The sequence below is a fragment of the Primulina tabacum genome, chromosome 18 (assembly GCF_025594145.1).
Source record: "Primulina tabacum isolate GXHZ01 chromosome 18, ASM2559414v2, whole genome shotgun sequence".
NCBI classification, from domain to species: Eukaryota; Viridiplantae; Streptophyta; class Magnoliopsida; order Lamiales; family Gesneriaceae; genus Primulina; species Primulina tabacum.
In genome coordinates this window covers 24,756,377-24,775,171 of record NC_134567.1, presented here as the reverse complement: position 1 = coordinate 24,775,171, position 18,795 = coordinate 24,756,377, and the positions used below count along the sequence as shown (strand labels likewise).

General features: G+C 35.5%; 1 protein-coding gene and 1 pseudogene across 3 annotated transcripts; one reads left to right on the top strand and one right to left on the bottom strand.

The window, feature by feature from the left end:
- LOC142533501 (amino acid transporter AVT6A-like) lies at positions 1-3,289 on the bottom strand. 3 transcript variants are annotated; one of them, XM_075640309.1, is made up of 6 exons: positions 3,119-3,289; positions 2,549-2,992; positions 2,252-2,404; positions 1,677-1,880; positions 695-1,160; positions 1-445 (listed from the first exon to the last, which is right to left on the bottom strand). In XM_075640309.1, exons 2-6 carry the CDS (start codon positions 2,979-2,981, stop codon positions 307-309), a joined length of 1,395 nt encoding a protein of 464 aa, XP_075496424.1. In that variant the 5' UTR covers positions 2,982-2,992; positions 3,119-3,289; the 3' UTR covers positions 1-306. The 3 variants fall into 3 exon arrangements, with proteins under 3 accessions (XP_075496424.1, XP_075496423.1, XP_075496422.1); XM_075640308.1 differs by having other exon boundaries at positions 3,134-3,289; XM_075640307.1 differs by lacking the exon at positions 3,119-3,289 and having other exon boundaries at positions 2,549-3,112.
- A 3,023-nt stretch (positions 3,290-6,312) lies between these two features.
- On the top strand, positions 6,313-15,465 carry LOC142532411 (putative U-box domain-containing protein 42; annotated as a pseudogene).
- The last annotated feature ends 3,330 nt before the right edge of the window (positions 15,466-18,795 follow it).

Below are 18,795 nucleotides of genomic sequence, written 5' to 3'. Positions count from 1 at the left end.
TTCAAATAAGCGGAAATACATTCATTTCATAAAAAAATACTTGTCTTTTCAAAAAATTTCCGAGCTAATCACACTATTCGTCATTGTTATGACTTAGCATTCAATTGTATTATAGAGAGATCCATGAACAGTGAGTGCCTATCCAAGAATGTTAACATTTAACACTTACGTGAGTTGTATTATTGGTTTTTTGTACAGAAATTCATTCTAGTATTCTGAAGGAGAACGAAGCAGTATGTTAGATACATTGTTCTACTATACACCTTTTCTTTCTGGTTCTTCAAGTGGCAAAACCAAGCCGTGTGATCATTCGCGAGGAAATGTGTTTTTCGTGAAGATGGCGTAGGAATCACTGTAGATAGCAATCGTACATGAGAAGACAGCTAAACCGACCATGAAAACACCCAAGATTTTTTCTTTCTTTGAAGCAATGTTGTGAGAATCCCTGAAGCAAAAAATGCAAATATAAGCTATCCACCATTTTACATCAGAACCAGATACTATTAGATATGTTAATCATTAGGGACATAAATGAGTCAAATTCACGAGCCAGCTCTCGAAATTTTGAATAAGTTTTACATGCTGAAGCTCGAGCATAAGACAGCTATAGCTCTAAATTGAACTAAAGCCATCTCGACTCACTTTACGCCTCCATGCTCGTATCCAGTTGTTTGTTTGCAAAAAAATGGTGTACCTTAAAGTGATAATAGCTGGAAATATGAAACTGAGGCAGACTGCCGCAGTTGCTCCGGTAAATTGGAAGACATCCCAAATACTGGGAATGAAATTCGCACCTAAGAAAATAACAGAAATGAGCCCTGCTGTTACCAATCCAAACCGAATGTTATCTCTGGCCAAAGGTGCAGAAGATGGAAAGAGTAGGCCATCCAAGTTCAAGCGAAGTGGATAGAATATAATCGGGAAAACGAGCATTAGGTGAAGTGTGTAGCTAACACGAACAACATCATTTAACTGAGCACTATAAGGGATACCAAGATCGATATCGAAATTTGACAGAACATCATCAAGAGTAGAATCACCAAACAGAAGGAAACCAAAGCAGCTTGTCATGATGTAAATGACTGAGCATAGTGCTAATGAAGCTTGGACCACAAATTTCATCTTGGAAGGATTTTGAAGCTCGTTTTCGATGCTGTGTACTGCAAGAAAAGGCCATTTAGATTTATGTCCTGGTTTGAGTGAACAGGATTTGGGCTTAAACAATATCGTATTGCAAGTGCAATTGATATATCCAGTTTAATATTGAATTGGCTAAAAAATTTCCTGAATGTTGAACCATAAATGAATTACAATCTCAAATTTAGAAACAACAGCCAAAGAATTATAAATGATGCGAGATAGTCATAGAAACACAACATAGGTGCTTTAAATTTACATGACCCAATGCATCGAATAATTTGGAACCACATTAGTACAAGGTCCGGCGTGTGATTTACACCAAAAATAATAATTCATGATATCAGTGCTACTCAAATCATTAGATTATATGGAAGCTCAAATAATACACTCTGACCAATGACCATTGTAACAAAGCGACACCAACACATGAAAGAGGGGCAATTGTTGCCAAGAACAATTTTTCGGCCTAACCAATAAAAAACAAGACATATGTCTTCTATAAAAAGTGTAAAATGATATATTTTTTCAAAGATTACCGTTGAAATGGCAAACATAAGCTGTTACCAGGACAGGGACAACAGTGAACAGTCCCCAAACTGAATTAATATCAGTGACATCAGGGAGAAATCTTGGCATTGCAATGGAGCCCTGTGAAAATTTAATGGTAACAATGCCTATAGTAATAAGAAGAAACACAACCGCCAGCAGAACCGCAACTGCAGATGTGTGCCTTAAAGAATCTGCAGAAACAAAAGGCCGATGTCAATGAAAAAGTCAGAAAGTAGGAAAATGAAAGAGATAGAATTTTCTGTCAAGACACCAAAATTCCACAAATTGGAACAATCCTGCAGAATTTAACCCAGTCTATCACTTATCAGAATCTTTCTTTATATACGAATACGATACATAATCCATAAATCTAGCACATTCCACAATCGAATCAATTATGTGACAAAACTGAATATATTGATCCAAGAATGGTTGCTATGCTACCAAGAAGTCCGAAAAGGCCTTGAAAAACTATATCAACCAGTTTCTTATGTCATGATTTAATTTGATATAAAAATGGCAATATTTCGAACTACTGATTTTTAATTAATTTAGAGTATACCGATGCGCTTGAAGCATGCCAATGGAGTAAATACACCAAGAGTTATCACCAGAAGTACAAAAAAGCGCCTATTCCACCAGTGCTGTCCAAACCAGCCTTCTAAAACACCCGCGTGATGAACCCCACTTGAAGATGTTCCAGATAGCACATCACCTTCACAAAATCAATCAATAAATCAAGAAATAATTCCCAAAAAAATAATTTCTTTTTTCATACAACCATTTCCATATAAATCATACTGAATTTCCATAACAACAATAATGGGCTCTCGAATCCCAGATGTAACAATACGCATACCGATTATGATCATGTACACGATCAATATCCCAATATTGTTAATCACCACACAGAGCTGCAAAATTCTCCTGCCCCAAATCCCAAATGCATCCCCCATTACATTTCCGTAAGAATCCGCCCCACTAGCCTTACTAAAGCGCAACAACGTGCCCACAGAAAACTCTGTGAGGACTCCAACAAACACTATGATTACAACACCGAGACCTAAGCCCAGAACTTTCATGGCAGCAGGCAGCGCCATGATTCCGGCGCCTATTATAGTCGTCGACAAGTTAAAAACCGCGCCAGAGAATGAAGACCCATTAAATTCTTGTAGATTCAAGTTACTGCTTTCACTTTTCTTGGACAAAAGAGGGATTCTTTCATCATCCATAGTGACTAAAACTGCGTCTTTCTTGAACTTTACACCCCCATCCATCGCCTTGATCGTCATGGGCTCGGATTCTGAAACAAAAACGGAAGCAAAACTCTTGGAAAGTGAATGTATGTTGTACCGAAACTGGGAGAACTAGCATTTAAAGTGCAACCATATATGGATACAACGGAGGTATAAATAGGCAAAAAGATCACGTTTTTGTGGCGTACGTCAGCGTTCCTATCAGCGGCTTAATGCGACCGAAAGCAAAAACAGAGGCTGTTGAAATTCAGAGTGGGCGGCCATGGTTTTTGTCGTTTTCCTGCTTTTCTCCAATGATCTTCGATCAAACTATTGTGCCGAGTCGCGTGTGGCGAATAGTATGCGTTTTCTTTTGTGTTGGCAGATAACAGATATTCCAAGACTTGTAAAATCTAAAATACAAAAAATTTGATGATTAATTCTCACTATTTTTTCGTATGAACTCATAACATAATATTTGATCAATTTAGTTTACATTGTTAGCGTAATTTACAAATTATTACGTTAATCGAAATTTACTTTTTGTTCAAGGAAAGAACGATAGTAAGTTCTATAATTTAAAAAAAATATAATCCATATATTGAAATCATTTATTTATTTAATATAACTAAACCAAAAATATCAATTAAATATATTGTAATATAATCATACCATAATTCAGCACATAATAGTTTGTAACTCTAAAATACCCCACGGAGTAAAAAGAAAACAAATATTACCTACATTCTTTGACAATTTTCAAAAATACATTTCGAGAAAATAAATATCAAAATATTGAAAATAAAATCAAACAGTGTCATATCTTTTGCAAAAACCTATTATTAAGGTTTGGTCTCACTCATTATCCTTACACTAATATGGTTAGGATCAAACTCTTCTAAATTTTCATTGACAAAAACTCGTGTGAGACGATCTCACAGGTCATATTTTATGAGACAGATATCTTATCTGTGTTATCCTATGAAAAAATATTATTTTTAATGATAAGAGTATTACTTTTATTGTAAATATCGGTAGGATTGATCCGTCTCACAGATAAAGATTCGTGAGATTATCTTACAAGAGACCTACTCGTTTTCATTTGACTAAAAATCGGTACAATAGGGGTGGACTTTTAAAATCAATTTTCATTTTCATGAAACTCTAAAATCAATTATAAATCCTCAATATTACTTTTTGACCGACCATTTTTAACTTTTTTCGGTAAAAATGTTAGCATTAAATGGACACATAACATAATTTCTCTTGACCATTTAAATAGTTTAGGCGCAGAGTCATTGAGACACGAAAATCTCTTTTACTTCACGTATACAATTTCTGAATTCACGAAGTCCAGATGAAGATTGGAAACTTTACCCAGAAAATAAAAGTATTCATTACCGTATCACGGATTTATATATGTAATACATGTTAAATCGATACCATATTTATAATGAAAAATATTGACATAAAAAATAATATGTTTTGTGGCTCAGATTGGGTTAGAGATTCATCTCACAAAATTGACTTATGAGACGGTCTCATAAGAGTTTTTTTGTTGTTGTATTTTTTAGTTATCGTTTTCCATAATATTGTTATTCTTTTAAGAGAACAAAATAAAAACCTAATATAAATTTAATGTGGAAAATTAATACGTTTCACATCAAATTTGTTGTATAAATAAAATAAAATGTTGAACAAAATTTAAATCACATTTCGCTCGCCAAACATCAATATACCAAGTATTGCTTAGTAATAATATTATTAAAAACAAAGAAAAAACACTAATTGTGTGTGTGTTTTTTTTTTTTTAATATGGTTTTTCTAAATATTTTTCTTAAGATCCTAAAATTGTAGTTTTGGGTTTTATACCCATATTTTTTGGGGCTTGTGTTAAGTTCATGATAATCATGTAAAAATATTAGATAATAGCATATTAATTTTTTTTAAAAAAAAATTATGCGATTTATACCAATTATATTTTGAATAATTGATTTAAAATATAAAACAATTTATTGAAAACTAAAAATATATATAGCTATTGGATCATTTTCAAGAAAATATAAACAAGCTTGTGTAGTTTCCTATTAGAATTTGCATTCAACTTAAGTTAACTACAAGTTAAACCTATACGTATAAATTTAACGAGACACGATCAGAGATTATAAACATAAATATTATATTTAAAAATTGGAAAAGAAAGAGTCGAAGTTAAGATTTTTGATCAACTAGTTACGTAGAAATTTTGAAATTTAACTTCCCTAAATTTGTTGTCCTTTTATATTTTGTGCATAACCAAGCTTAAATTTTAAGCCTTGAGGCTTGACTAAAACGTACGAATTACAATTGAGTAAGTTTTGTGAGATGAGTTAATTTGGTTCGTATCAACAATAAAAAGCTTATATTTTTCATGGGTTGTATCGGGTCGAGTCAGGGATTGTCTCACAATATTAACCTGTGAGATGATCTCATAAAAAATTTTGTGATGTAATATTGTTTGATTCTTATGTTAAAAAATTGAAGTGTGTTATAACTAACTGGACTTCTTTTGCCAACTCAAAGAAAACAACAAGAACTCAACAAAATATGCAAATTGGGCTAAAAGTCAAGCCACAACAATTATATCCCACGTCTGTTTTGGTTATTTTGAAAGTGATATTTATCTATTTACAAGAATCAAGAAAAAATATTAGCGAACACATTTGTAAATTAACTAAACAAGAGTATTTGCATAATTTTAAATTAATTTAAATATATTTCAACAAATTCAAATTTCTTAAATTAGTTCAAGTTCGTCTCCTATCTTAAAAGGGTCTAACAACAGCAATAACTCATATCTACATCTATAATAATACTCTTTATCAAGTAAGAGTTGCTTGGAGTTGTTTTTTTGGTCTTTAAAGCATTCTTGCCTTTAAGTATTAATAATTGAATATAATATTCATCAAAAACTGGAATATCGCAATTTTTGGTTATATATATTTGTATTTTTGCGATTTTCGTCTCAAATTTTTTATATTATCAAATTTCAGTTTTAATAATGAACTTTTTGATTTTTTACAATTTTAGATTTTTTTTATTAGTATCATATCAGTATTATATCAGAGTCACATCAACGCCATATAAAAAAAAATAAAAATTGCAAAAATTAATAAATAAAGATAACGATTAATATTAAAAAACGATATAGATGACCAAAATTACGAAAAAAAATATATAAAACCATGCATATGATTTTTGATACGTTACACAAATGACCTATTAAATCTTATTTTATTGTATATAATAAGAATCGAGAGTGCAAATCAATATTATAATTTAAAAAATTAAAAATAATTTGTTGGATGAAAGTAAGATTTTCTTATTTCTCTGCCAAGGCAAACACACATCTAGAGCTGACAAATTCCACGTCAACGACTCTTTGTTCCCTCAAAAATATCAACATCAACGAATCAAAATATATCTCAAACAAATCCCACAAAGAAAAGCTGCAATTTTTATGCCAAATTGCGATAAATTATCTGCCGGAAAACGATGTGATACCGAAAGAATTTGAGGAGACTAGTTCAAGGGTCAACCATGGAAACGTCCTCTTGAGCTGCAAATGAGGAAGTAATATTATTGCACGATCTCTGAGTTGAGTTTCTGTCTACTGCTGCAATGAATATCTCAGACAACGGCACCAACTGGTCCAAGGTATGATAATGAACTAACTGTTGGTTCCAAGAAATTTTACCTCTAGATTTCTTTAGTTTTCATTTTCAAGTTTTTAAATGCAAAATATATGGATAATGCTAAGTTTTTGTGATGATAATTATATTATCATGCTGCAATGGAACAAAAATCTAAATGGGAATTGTGGGCTGTGTTTAAATTTAAACATCATGTAGATAAGTTTTCTTGGAAAGAAAATCTTTCAGAAGCTTAATTCAGTCAATGGGGAAATGGTGTTCTTGAGCTTTTAGCAACTTCGAGAGAACGGTGATTTTTTTTTCCTCTTTCTAATTTTTTCTGATTTTTCATGTTTGTTTGGCACAAGAATTCTTACGAATCTCATGCGAGGGAAGATACACACCCGAATGGTAGTATTGGTGGGACTTTATCAAGAGCTATTTCAGAGATTTTGCAGTCACTTTTATGCATAGAGATAGAGAAGGAGATGTTTATCGAAATCGGTTGCTATTTTTACCGCGTATCTGTAGCGATAAAGGAGCTGCAGATAAACATGAATACGCCAACAAATGCGATCGAAATCTTGCAATCATTATCAAGAAGAGTCGACTGGGCGAAAAGCTTCACAACACAAATAGAGAAGAATGAACAAAAAATGGTTGTTTCTGACGTTCAGAACGTTGTGCAGCAAATTGAAGGTGCTGTTAGGAACATAGGAGAAAATCTAAGTATCCTACCTTCATTAACATATGGGAAACAAGATTATGTCGAGAGGGCGACTAAGGCACTTTCGGAGGAGATGAAAGATGCATCATTTTTGGGTAGGTTGGGCCAAAACTCGGAGATGAAACAGAAACTTCATGTATTGAGCCCGGGGGATTTAAAGAGGGGTGAGAGGAAACAGGTGGATGAGGACATTTATTCCGTAGATGTCGAGGTTTCTGCTGCTGATATTCAGTTTTCAGATACATCCCAGACGTATGTGTCTGATACCCTGGAAAGCTATCCAATGGTAAACAGAAATGTCTCAAAAAGTTCGAGTGCTGGATCATCATTAATGGCTCTGCCACAGTTTGCTCACATGGAACCGTTGTATGAGACGTTTTTCTGTCCTTTGTCGAAAAGGTCATGGAAGATCCTGTTACCTTAGATAGTGGGGTGACGTACGAGAGAAAAGAGATCACCGAGTGGCTTGACAAACAAGAAGACTCGGAGGAATTTTCTGCCCAAAATCTGGTCAGAAGTTGAAGAACAAAAACTTGAATGCAAATGGAGCTCTAAAGGAAACTATTGATGAATGGAAGGAAAGAAATGAAGCGGCAAGAATCAAGGTGGCTCGAGCAGCCCTATCATTGGCCAGTTCAGACAACATGGTACTTGAAGCGGTTAATGATCTGCAAATTGTCTGCAAGTCTAAGGCTTATAATAAGGTACAGGTTCGTAACATTGGAATGCTACCTTACTTGGTAACTGTCTGCAGTACAGAAACAGAAGTGTAAGGTGTGCAACACTTGAACTGTTAAGACAATTGGCTGAGGATGATGAAGATGGAAAGATGATTAAATATATTTATTTGTTTTTTTCTTGTTTCTAAAATTTGATACTGTACAGTTATATAGTTGGATGTTAAATAACGCAGGAAGTTATAGCCAAGACAATTGATATTTCAACTATCATAAAGATGATGTATAGCAGTCACAAGCCTATCAGGCACGCATCGCTGTTGGTCTTACTTGAGCTGTCGACATCTCAGTTTCTGTGCGGCAAGATCGGGACAGTTGCAGGAGGCATTCTCATGCTGATCACGGCAAAATATAGGCAGTCTTCGGATGCTTTCACTTCAGAAAATGCTGATGAAATCTTGAAGAACTTGGAAACACTTTCGGATAACATCAAGCTCATGGCAGAAAACGGATACTGGGAACCACTGCTAACTCATCTTGTCGAAGGTACAGTAAGAAATCCTCTGGTGGAATACTTTAGTTGTCACTTCCTGTAAGAAAATCACCAAACAGATCCAGTAAGTTTCGTGTGGAAAACTTTTCATTTTTTAGTTTCAAGTGAAATGGTTAGAATTGAACATTTACATTACTCGTGTTAACTGTGCAACTCATATTTTGAAATGAATTGAAGCCCAAATTTCATGTTTAATTGTTATGCTACGTGCTGTCACAAAAAACAGCGGGGGCAAATATTGCTTCTAATGAGTTGTTTCTGCTCTAACACAACCTGGATACAGCAATAATAGTCAAAGTTGATGAACAGGTAGCAAATAGATGAGGATAGAGATGCAACTTATCTTGGCGGAATCGTTCTTGGACCCGACAGCAAAAACTATGTAGCAGAAAGGGCCTCACCAGCTCTAATTCAAATGGTACAAAATGGAAACTCTCTGAGCAGAAATGCATCATTCAAGGCCTTAAAACAGATATCATGTTACCATCCAAATGCAGCAATTGCTTGTTGAAGCCGGAATAATGCAGATCATGGTTGATGAGATGTTCGCCCGCAAAAGTCATAATGAACCGATGAATTCAAAAACAGAGGCCACTGCAATACTAGCTAATATACTCGAATCAGGACTTGATGTTGAAAGTTTTCAGGTCAACACATATGGCCACACGATGGCTTCAGACTACATATTATACAACATCATTATCGGGATCAAGAACTCAACCCCAGATGAGTTGAACATAAACCTGATCCGTATTGTACTATGCTTGATCAAGTTCCCAAAAGCATCAAGTACTGTTGTTTCTGTGATCAAGGAAACGGAGGCTAGTTACAATTTGATTGAACTTATAAATAACCCGAATGAGGTAATTGGGATTGCATCAATCAAACTGCTTGTCATTTTGTCAAGCTTCATGGGTCACACATTATCTGACCGACTCTGTAAAACACAAGGTCAGCCGCAGAGTCTAATCCCGAATCCTGATGAAATTGTTGGAAAAGTCAAGAAAGTCAGCACAGGAAAGGAAAACATGTAATAAATGTGTGTTGCCTATTTTGCAGGAAGTTTCGCAGAATTGATGGAATACGCGTTTTTAACGCGTGTTCACACGGTCAGGGGACTCTATAAATAGAGCTCCCCCTTCATTCTGAAATCATCCCTTCTTCGAGTTTTCTCTCATCTTATAAGCATTTGAGTGCTTAGTTCTATAATATTTGTGAGGTGTTTGTTCTCCTGTATTAAGAGAGTGTGTGTTCTCTTTGGAAACACAGTGAGTGAGTTGTACACCACAAAATATTATAGTGGAATTCTTTTCATCTTGCTCGTGGTTTTTACCCTAATAATTTTTAGGGGTTTTCTACGTAAATCTCGGTGTCCAGTTTATTCTTTATTTTCGGGTTTTATTATCTCAAATTCCGCACGTGGGACCAACAAGTGGTATCAGAGCCTTGGTTTAAAATTTCTTAAAATTCTGAGTATGCTCTGTGGTTGCAGCCTAGACTGATCTTCCACATCATAAAAGATTTTTTGAGATTTTTTATTTAAGGCGGGATTATTTTGTCCGGTCTACTAAAATTGTTGTAGACATAATGGCGGGAAGGTACGAGATAGCAAAATTCAACGGAAGCAATTTTATGCTGTGGAAAATAAAGATACAAGCAGTTTTAAGAAAGAAAAATTGCTTGGCGGCTATTGGAGATAGACCGGTGGAGATTACAGATGATGGAAAGTGGAACGAGATGAATGATAATGTTGTTGCCAATTTACACTTGGCTATAGCAGACGAAGTTTTGTCAAGTATCTTTGAGATAAAAACAGCCAAAGTTATCTGGGATACTCTGACAAAGATGTACGAGGTCAAGTCGCTACACAACATGATTTTCCTAAAGAGAAGGCTTTATACTCTTCGGATGGCGGAATCTTCATCGATGACCGACCATATTAACACACTAAATACTCTATTTGCCCAACTCACTTCCATGGGGCATAAAATAGGGGAAAATGAACGTGCGGAGCTTCTACTTCAAAGTCTACCAGATTCATATGATCAACTTATCATCAACATTACCAACAATATTCTGATGGGCTTTCTAAGATTCGACGATGTCTTAACTGCGGTTCTCGGAGAAGAAAGCCGGCGCAAGAATAAGGAAGATAGGTTGGTAACATCGAAGCAAGCAGAGGCTTTACCGATGATAAGATGAAGATTTATGGACCGTGACTCCAGTGGGAGCCAAAGGCGAGGTAGATCAAAGTCGAGAAGTAAGAAGAAAAATATTTACTGCTTTAAATGTGGCGGTAAAGGGCACTTCAAGAAAGAGTGTACGAGTATCGATAAAAGCTCTCAAGGAAATGTGGCCAGTACTTCAGGCAGTGGTGAAATATTATTCAGCGAAGCAGCAACTATTGCAGAAGGCAGGCACAAATTTTGTGATACATGGATTATGGATTCAGGAGCGACGTGGCACATGACGTCTCGGAGAGAATGGTTTGATCATTATGAACCAGTCTCAGGAGGATCTGTATTCATGGGAAATGACCATGCCTTGGAAATCGCTGGGGTCGGTACTATCAAAATTAAAATGTTTGATGGCACCATTCGCACCATACAGGAGGTACGACATGTGAAAGGACTGACGAAAAATCTTTTGTCCTTGGGGCAATTGGATGACATCGGGTGCAAAACTCGGATCGAGAACGAGATCATGAAAATTGTGAAGGGCGCGCTTGTGGTTATGAAGGCGGAAAAGGTTGCTGCAAATATGTATATACGTTTGGGAGAAACACACAAAGAGGCAGAACTAGCTGTTGCATCAATTGGTTCAGGAGAAGAATTAACAGTGTTATGGCATAGAAAGCTCGGGCATATGTCAGAACGGGGGTTGAAAATTCTCTCAGAACGGAAGCTGCTGCCGGGACTTACAAAAGTGTCACTACCCTTTTGTGAGCACTTTTTTACCAGTAAACAACACAGATTAAAGTTTGGCACTTCTACTGCCAGGAGCAAAAGCATATTGGAGCTGATTCATTCAGATGTTTGGCAAGCACCGGTTGTATCCCTAGGAGGAGCGAGATACTTTGTCTCGTTCATTGATGATTTCTCTAAGAGATGTTGGGTGTATCCAATCAAGAAGAAATCAGATGTTTTCCAGATCTTCAAAGATTTCAAAACGCGGGTTGAACTTGATTCTGAAAAGAAAATCAAGTGTCTGAGGACTGACAATGGAGGAGAATATACCAGTGACGAGTTTGATGCATATTGTCAACATGAGGGCATCAAGAGACAATTCACGACGGCTTACACACCTCAACAGAATGGAGTGGCAGAGCGGATGAACAGAACCTTGTTAGACAGAACAAGAGCTATGTTGAGGACTGCAGGTCTAGAAAAGTCATTTTGGGCAGAAGCAGTCAAAACCGCTTGTTATATTATCAATCGTTCTCCTTCAGTGGCGATTGATCTGAAGACTCCGATGGAGATGTGGACCGGGAAGCCGATAGATTATTCTCATTTGCATACATTTGGAAGTCCGGTGTACGTTCTGTACAATGAGCAAGAAAGATCAAAGTTGGATTCGAAATCCAGAAAATGTATCTTCTTGGGTTATGCTGATGGAGTAAAGGGGTTTCGCTTGTGGGATCCTACTGTTCACAAGCTTGTCATCAGCAGGGATGTTATCTTCGAGGAAGATAAAGTAAAGGGAGACAAAGGCACACTGAATTCAGAAACTACTATTTTTCAGGTGGAAAATAAGACGGACGAAGGTCAAGTTTCTTGTGAAGCAGTACCAGAGCACGAAGAACAAGAACATGTTGAGTCTGAGGTTTCCAATGTGAGGCAATCAACTCGAGACAGAAGACCACCAGGTTGGCTTTCAGATTATGTCACTGAAAGCAACATTGCATATTGTCTATTATCAGAGGATGGTGAGCCATCAAGTTTCCACGAGGCTACTCAAAGCTCGGATGTATCCTTGTGGATGATAGCAATGCAAGAAGAGTTGGAGGCATTAGACAGGAATAAAACTTGGGATCTTGTTACACTACCACGAGGGAGGAAAGCCATTGGAAACAGATGGGTCTATAAGATCAAACGTGATGGCAATAACCAAGTGGAGCGATATCGTGCTAGGTTGGTGGTAAAAGGATATGCTCAGAAAGAAGGCATTGACTTCAATGAAATATTTTCTCCTGTGGTTTGGCTTACAACAGTCAGAGTGGTGTTGGCATTGTGTGCAGTGTTTGACCTACATCTAGAACAGCTAGATGTGAAAACGGCGTTTCTTCATGGAGATCTTGAAGAAGAAATCTCTATGCTCCAGCCAGAAGGTTTTGCGGAAAAAGGCAAAGAGAACTTGGTTTGCAGGTTAAAGAAATCTCTGTACGGTCTCAAACAGGCGCCGAGATGTTGGTACAAGATATTTGATTCCTATATCATGAGCCTTGGATACAACAGACTGAGTGCAGACCCTTGTACGTATTTCAAGAGGTCTGGTGATGATTATATAATTTTACTGTTCTATGTGGACGACATGTTGGTAGCAGGCCCCAACAAAGATCGGGTCCAAGGATTGAAGGCACAGTTGGCTAGGGAATTTGATATGAAGGACTTGGGACCAGCAAACAAGATTCTAGGGATGCAAGTTCACCGAGACAGAAGTAACAGAAAGATTTGGCTTTCCCAGAAAAATTATTTGAAGAAAGTCTTGCAACGCTTCAACATGCAAGATAGTAAGCCAATTTCGACCCCTCTTCCTGTTAACTTCAAGTTATCCTCTGAGATGTGTCCTAAGCAGTGAAGCATAGAGGATGGAGATGTCTCGAGTACCATATGCATCAGCAGTGGGAAGTTTGATGTTCGCTATGATATGTACAAGACCGGACATTGCTCAAGCAGTGGGAGCAGTTAGTCGGTATATGGCGAATCCTGGACGAGAGCATTGGAGCACTGTTAAGAGGATCCTTAGATATATTAAGGGTACCTCGAATGCTGCATTATGTTATGGAGGATCGGATTTTACACTCAGGGGCTATGTCGATTCAGATTATGCAGGTGATCCTGATAATAGAAAATCTACTACTGGTTATGTGTTTACACTTGCAGGAGGAGCAGTAAGCTGGGTTTCAAAACTGCAGACAGTTGTGGCGTTATCTACAACAGAGACAGAATACATGGCAGCTACTCAAGGTTGCAAGGAGACAATATGGATTAAAAGGTTATTGGAGGAGATCGGACACAAACAAGAGAATGTTCCTTTGTTTTGTGACAGTCAGAGTGCCTTGCACATCGCAAGGAATCCAGCCTTTCATTCCAGGACTAAACACATTGGAGTACAATTTCACTTTGTGCGGGAAGTAGTAGAAGAAGGAAGTGTGGATATGCAGAAGATCCATACGAAGGACAACATAGCTGATTTTCTGACCAAGCCAGTGAACACTGATAAGTTTGAATGGTGTAGATCCTCAAGTGGCCTAGCAGAGACGTAAGCAGCAGGTAACGGCAAGATTGAAAGGATGTGTGGAGATGTGTTTGATTCTCAATCAAATCTCCAAGTGGGAGAAATGTTGGAAAAGTCAAGAAAGGCAGCACAGGAAAGGAAAACATGTAATAAATGTGTGTTGCCTATTTTGCAGGAAGCTTCGCAGAATTGATGGAATACGCGTTTTTAACGCGTGTTCACACGGTCAGGGAGCTCTATTTATAGAGCTCCCTCTTCATTCTGAAATCATCCCTTCTTCGAGTTTTCTCTCATCTTATAAGCATTTGAGTGCTTAGTTCTATAATATTTGTGAGGTGTTTGTTCTCCTGTATTAAGAGAGTGTGTGTTCTCTTTGGAAACACAGTGAGTGAGTTGTACACCACAAAATATTATAGTGGAATTCTTTTCATCTTGCCCGTGGTTTTTACCCTAATAATTTTTAGGGATTTTTCACGTAAATCTCGGTGTCCAATTTATTCTTTATTTTCGGATTTTATTTACAAGAATCACAGAAAAACATGCTGTATCAGCCAATTTCCTAGCAAAACTCCCACATCAAAACCTGACACTAAATCTAGCTTTAGTCAAGAGTAGCGTCATTCTAGTAATCATGAAAAGTATCAGTCAGATACAGATGGCTGGCGCAAGATCAAGCAAGCATGCTGGAACTTACTTTGAAGGACTTGTGTGCATTCTTGTCAGATTGACCACAACCTTATACGATCATCAGATCTTGTTTACTGCAAGAAAATACAATTTTACATATGTTTTTACCGAACTATTAACAAGATCGTTCTCAAATGAGATTCAGAGGCAGTCTGCAATTGGATTGGAGAATCTACCAATACAATCAATCAGTCTGTCAAGGCCTCCCCAAAAGAAGACGACTAAGTTCTTCAAAATTGTTTTCTTGCGCAAATGCATATCAATCAAGCGGTCCAAAGGTGAAGAATTCTCATTGTGTCCTGTTCATAGAGGGCTTTGTTCCTCACAAGAGACATTCTGCTTGCTCGATGCAGAGGCTGTAGACCAGTTGATGTCCTGTTTGGACCATGAAAACGTAGAGGTAATTGAAGCGGCTTTATCGGCTTTATCTACACTGTTAGATGACAGGGTAAACGTGGAACAAAGTATAAGCTTCTTGTCCGAGGAATAAGCCATCCGTCATGTGTTGAATGTGGTGAATGATCACAAAGAAGAAGTTTTGTGGCAGAAGGCATTCTGGATGATTGAGAAATTCTTGATCCGTGGCGGGGAGGAGTCAGTTTCGAACATTTCACGGGACAGGCTATTTCCAGCTACATTGGTCAGTGCATTCCACCACGGTGATGATCGCACAAGACAAATGGCTGAAAAGATTTTAAGGCACTTAAATAAGATTTCGAATTTAGCGCACACAGTGACCTTTACGGATTTGGATCATCTACTGTGTTGAAAACACAATACCAATTGCTGTGCACTATTTACATATTTAATCTGACAACTTTTTATCACGTGATCATTTCGTGAAAAAAATGCACAGCATTAAATGCTGTGTTTTCAACACAGTAGATGATCCAAATCCGACATTTACAATGTGAAAGAAGTTTTCTTTTTTTTTTTTTTCAAAACTTTCTTAAAGATAATCCCGCTTGTACATGAGTTTGAATGGGAATTTTTCTGGATAAGTCTTTGGTTATTTCATAAGCATTCGTGCCAGCTGAAATGGAAAATATTCAGATTTTATTTATGGGTTTTCTTTTTTTTACATACAAACTATGAAACTAATAAGGAATACGTGCTTCACACGTGGAACTAATGAGATCCAAGCTAAGAAATCTATCTATGAGTGTCTTAGTGATCAACAAAAACCATTGTTAAATTAAGTTATATGTTTTTATACTCTTTTTTGTAACCATGATTTCATAAGATAATATCATTTGTATATCATAAAAAAGATGTATTATAATTCGAGCACCCTGAACTCGTCGAGATCGCCGCTTCTTTGTTCGCTGCCGAGTAGAAACAGAAAGCCCATCTATGTCTTATATTGGTAATTCCTATAATGATCAGAACCTTCTGCCCTACACCAGATACATAAATCACAATATAAAAATAAATTATTCTTCTATTATCTTGTAAAAAAAAGATTATTCTTCTCATAATAAATTATAAATTCTCAAAGATTTAGAAAAATTAAAATATTTATTAAAACTTTCTACTATAATAGTATGTATTAAAACTTTCAACTATAATAGTAATTAATTTAGGGAAAAATTATATAAACATTATCGAGAATTATTTATTTCTAATTAAAATCTAAATTTTAATTTTCATTGTGCCTCCATTGAAAAATTTGAATTACCATAGCACATAAATCCATCAAAATGAAAAGGAAAAAATGTGTTTATCCTAGTCATGAAGTTTTTAAAAATCCACTTGTGATTTTTCTATTATAGATTTTACTATTTTATTTAGACTATATATAATAATAATAATAATAATAATAATAATAATAATAATAATAATAATAATAATCAACAGAAATCCATATACTTCAAAAAAAATTATTTTAAAAAATCATTAAATCTCTTCAATTAATACACTTTATAAGAATTTTACTTAGTATTTTTTAAAAAATTTCCCACTTAAATTATTGGTTATTGATTATGTTTCAATACTTTCAAATAAAATCGTTTCCGATTTTTTGCTATTAATAAAATTGTGATTCATGAGTATTTTTTTTTCCAATTACAAAAACAAAATTATCACCTCCTCTTATCCAAAAAAAATACCACAAAGATGGATATATAAAATTTTAGCTTCCAATTTATTCCCTTCCCTATGCAAATTACAAGGCATCACATGGATAAATATGTATTTAATTGAATCATTTTGCTACGATAACTTTCAATTTTTTGCTTTCCCACTACTATTGAATTTTATTTGATGGATTTATAATTATATTTAATAGTATTGTTGGCAATAACTCTGACTTCTGATTCAAAAAGAAGTCTAACAATAAAATTATAATATAAATTTTACCGTATAGAACAAATACAAATACCATTACACTTACAATATTAAATATTTATTATATTATAATTATAATACTTTAAAAATACTAATAAATTATTCCTATAATTTATATTTATTATAGTGATTCATGTCACATATTTATTTTAAAAGTAAATTTCAACTCTAATTGAAACATCCAAGTAAATCATATTAACAATTAAAGTAGATTTTGCTATCAACAACAAAAGAATATTATTGCTTTTTTTTTTACTCGAGGGTCATACAAATTGGTGAAATATATAAGTTTGTAGTCAAACAATCATGAACTTATTGCCCTACAAACATTTTTTGAGCGAGACTTTTGTAGAATATGGTTTATTTGGTGACATGGTTTGCAGGATATTGTGTTAAAGCCAAATGATTACTCCATGCACGATGGAAGACAACGATTACAGGTTCCTCTATCACAATCACACACAAAAAAAATATTTTGTACGCCAACAAAAGCTTGTTAAATACAAGAATACACCATATGAAAAACGAATAACAATGATAACAATTTAAAACATATCCAAACAAACTCCATTGATACCGCACCTCCCGAAGAAATTATAAAAGGCAACCTAAACAACTCCATCAGACATCCAACAATATATATTGATATCCCCATAAAAACCCCGGTCATGGATGACCCGGAATACTAAATGAATAGCTCCAATCAGAGTCAATATGCAGAGCACCTTCTTAAGCAGCCGGGCATGGAGATGCCCAGGATATTTTATTCCGGGGCAATCGAGCGCCCGGGCTCTCATGCAAGCTCCCGGGAACTTCTACCCGGGCTGCCTCGAGAAACGCACTTATAAAACACTGAAAACAAGGTAATGATGAGATCTCCTCCTATAAATAGCATATATACTTCTCCTTTAAAAGACTATGGAACTTTGAATTCTAAAACACTCATGTATATTCACACATATACAAGTGCATTCCACCTTTCTTCTTCACCTGTTGGCTTAAGCATCGGAGTGGATACGCCAAAGACTCTTCCGGCGCCCATTCACGAGTTCGTTTCATTGTTTACAGGTCACGGTAGAAGCCCAAGTTACAGAGATATATTTTTCTCACAAGATATATCTTTTCCTTGCTCATTTTCCTTAAAACTTATATCACCATCCGGTGAATCGCCCCGACTTTTGCTCACCCGATTTACCCGAATCACATCATATATGGAAAGGAAGACAATGAAATGATACATGCATACACCATATAATATAAATAATAAATTAGAAGACATTATTGAATACATGCACCATATAAATAATAAAGCATGCACAACTCTTCGACTCTCGTCTATATGCAATTAATCATCATTATACTCGAATATTTATCATCTCTTTTAACGAATTTATAATATAATAATTAATGAATCAAAGTTAACCGGAACACGTTAGGGTGGAATACAAATGATAAAAAAAACATCGGAATCTAAAAACGTCAAAAGACACAAATATAAATGCACAATTGAGATTTTTATTCATACTTTTATATAGATAGATAGATATTAGATTAGATTTCATCTCTCAATATTTCTGCCCTGTTATAATAATTAATTGATATATACTAATAATGAAATGATAACTTTAACTTGGATAAACTTTCGAAGTTAAAATGAAGATTTTGTTTTGCATTACAAAGCAGAAAGTACTACAAGAAAAAATATACATTACAATAAGCATAACCATTCTCTAATTAAAAGACACTGAATTAC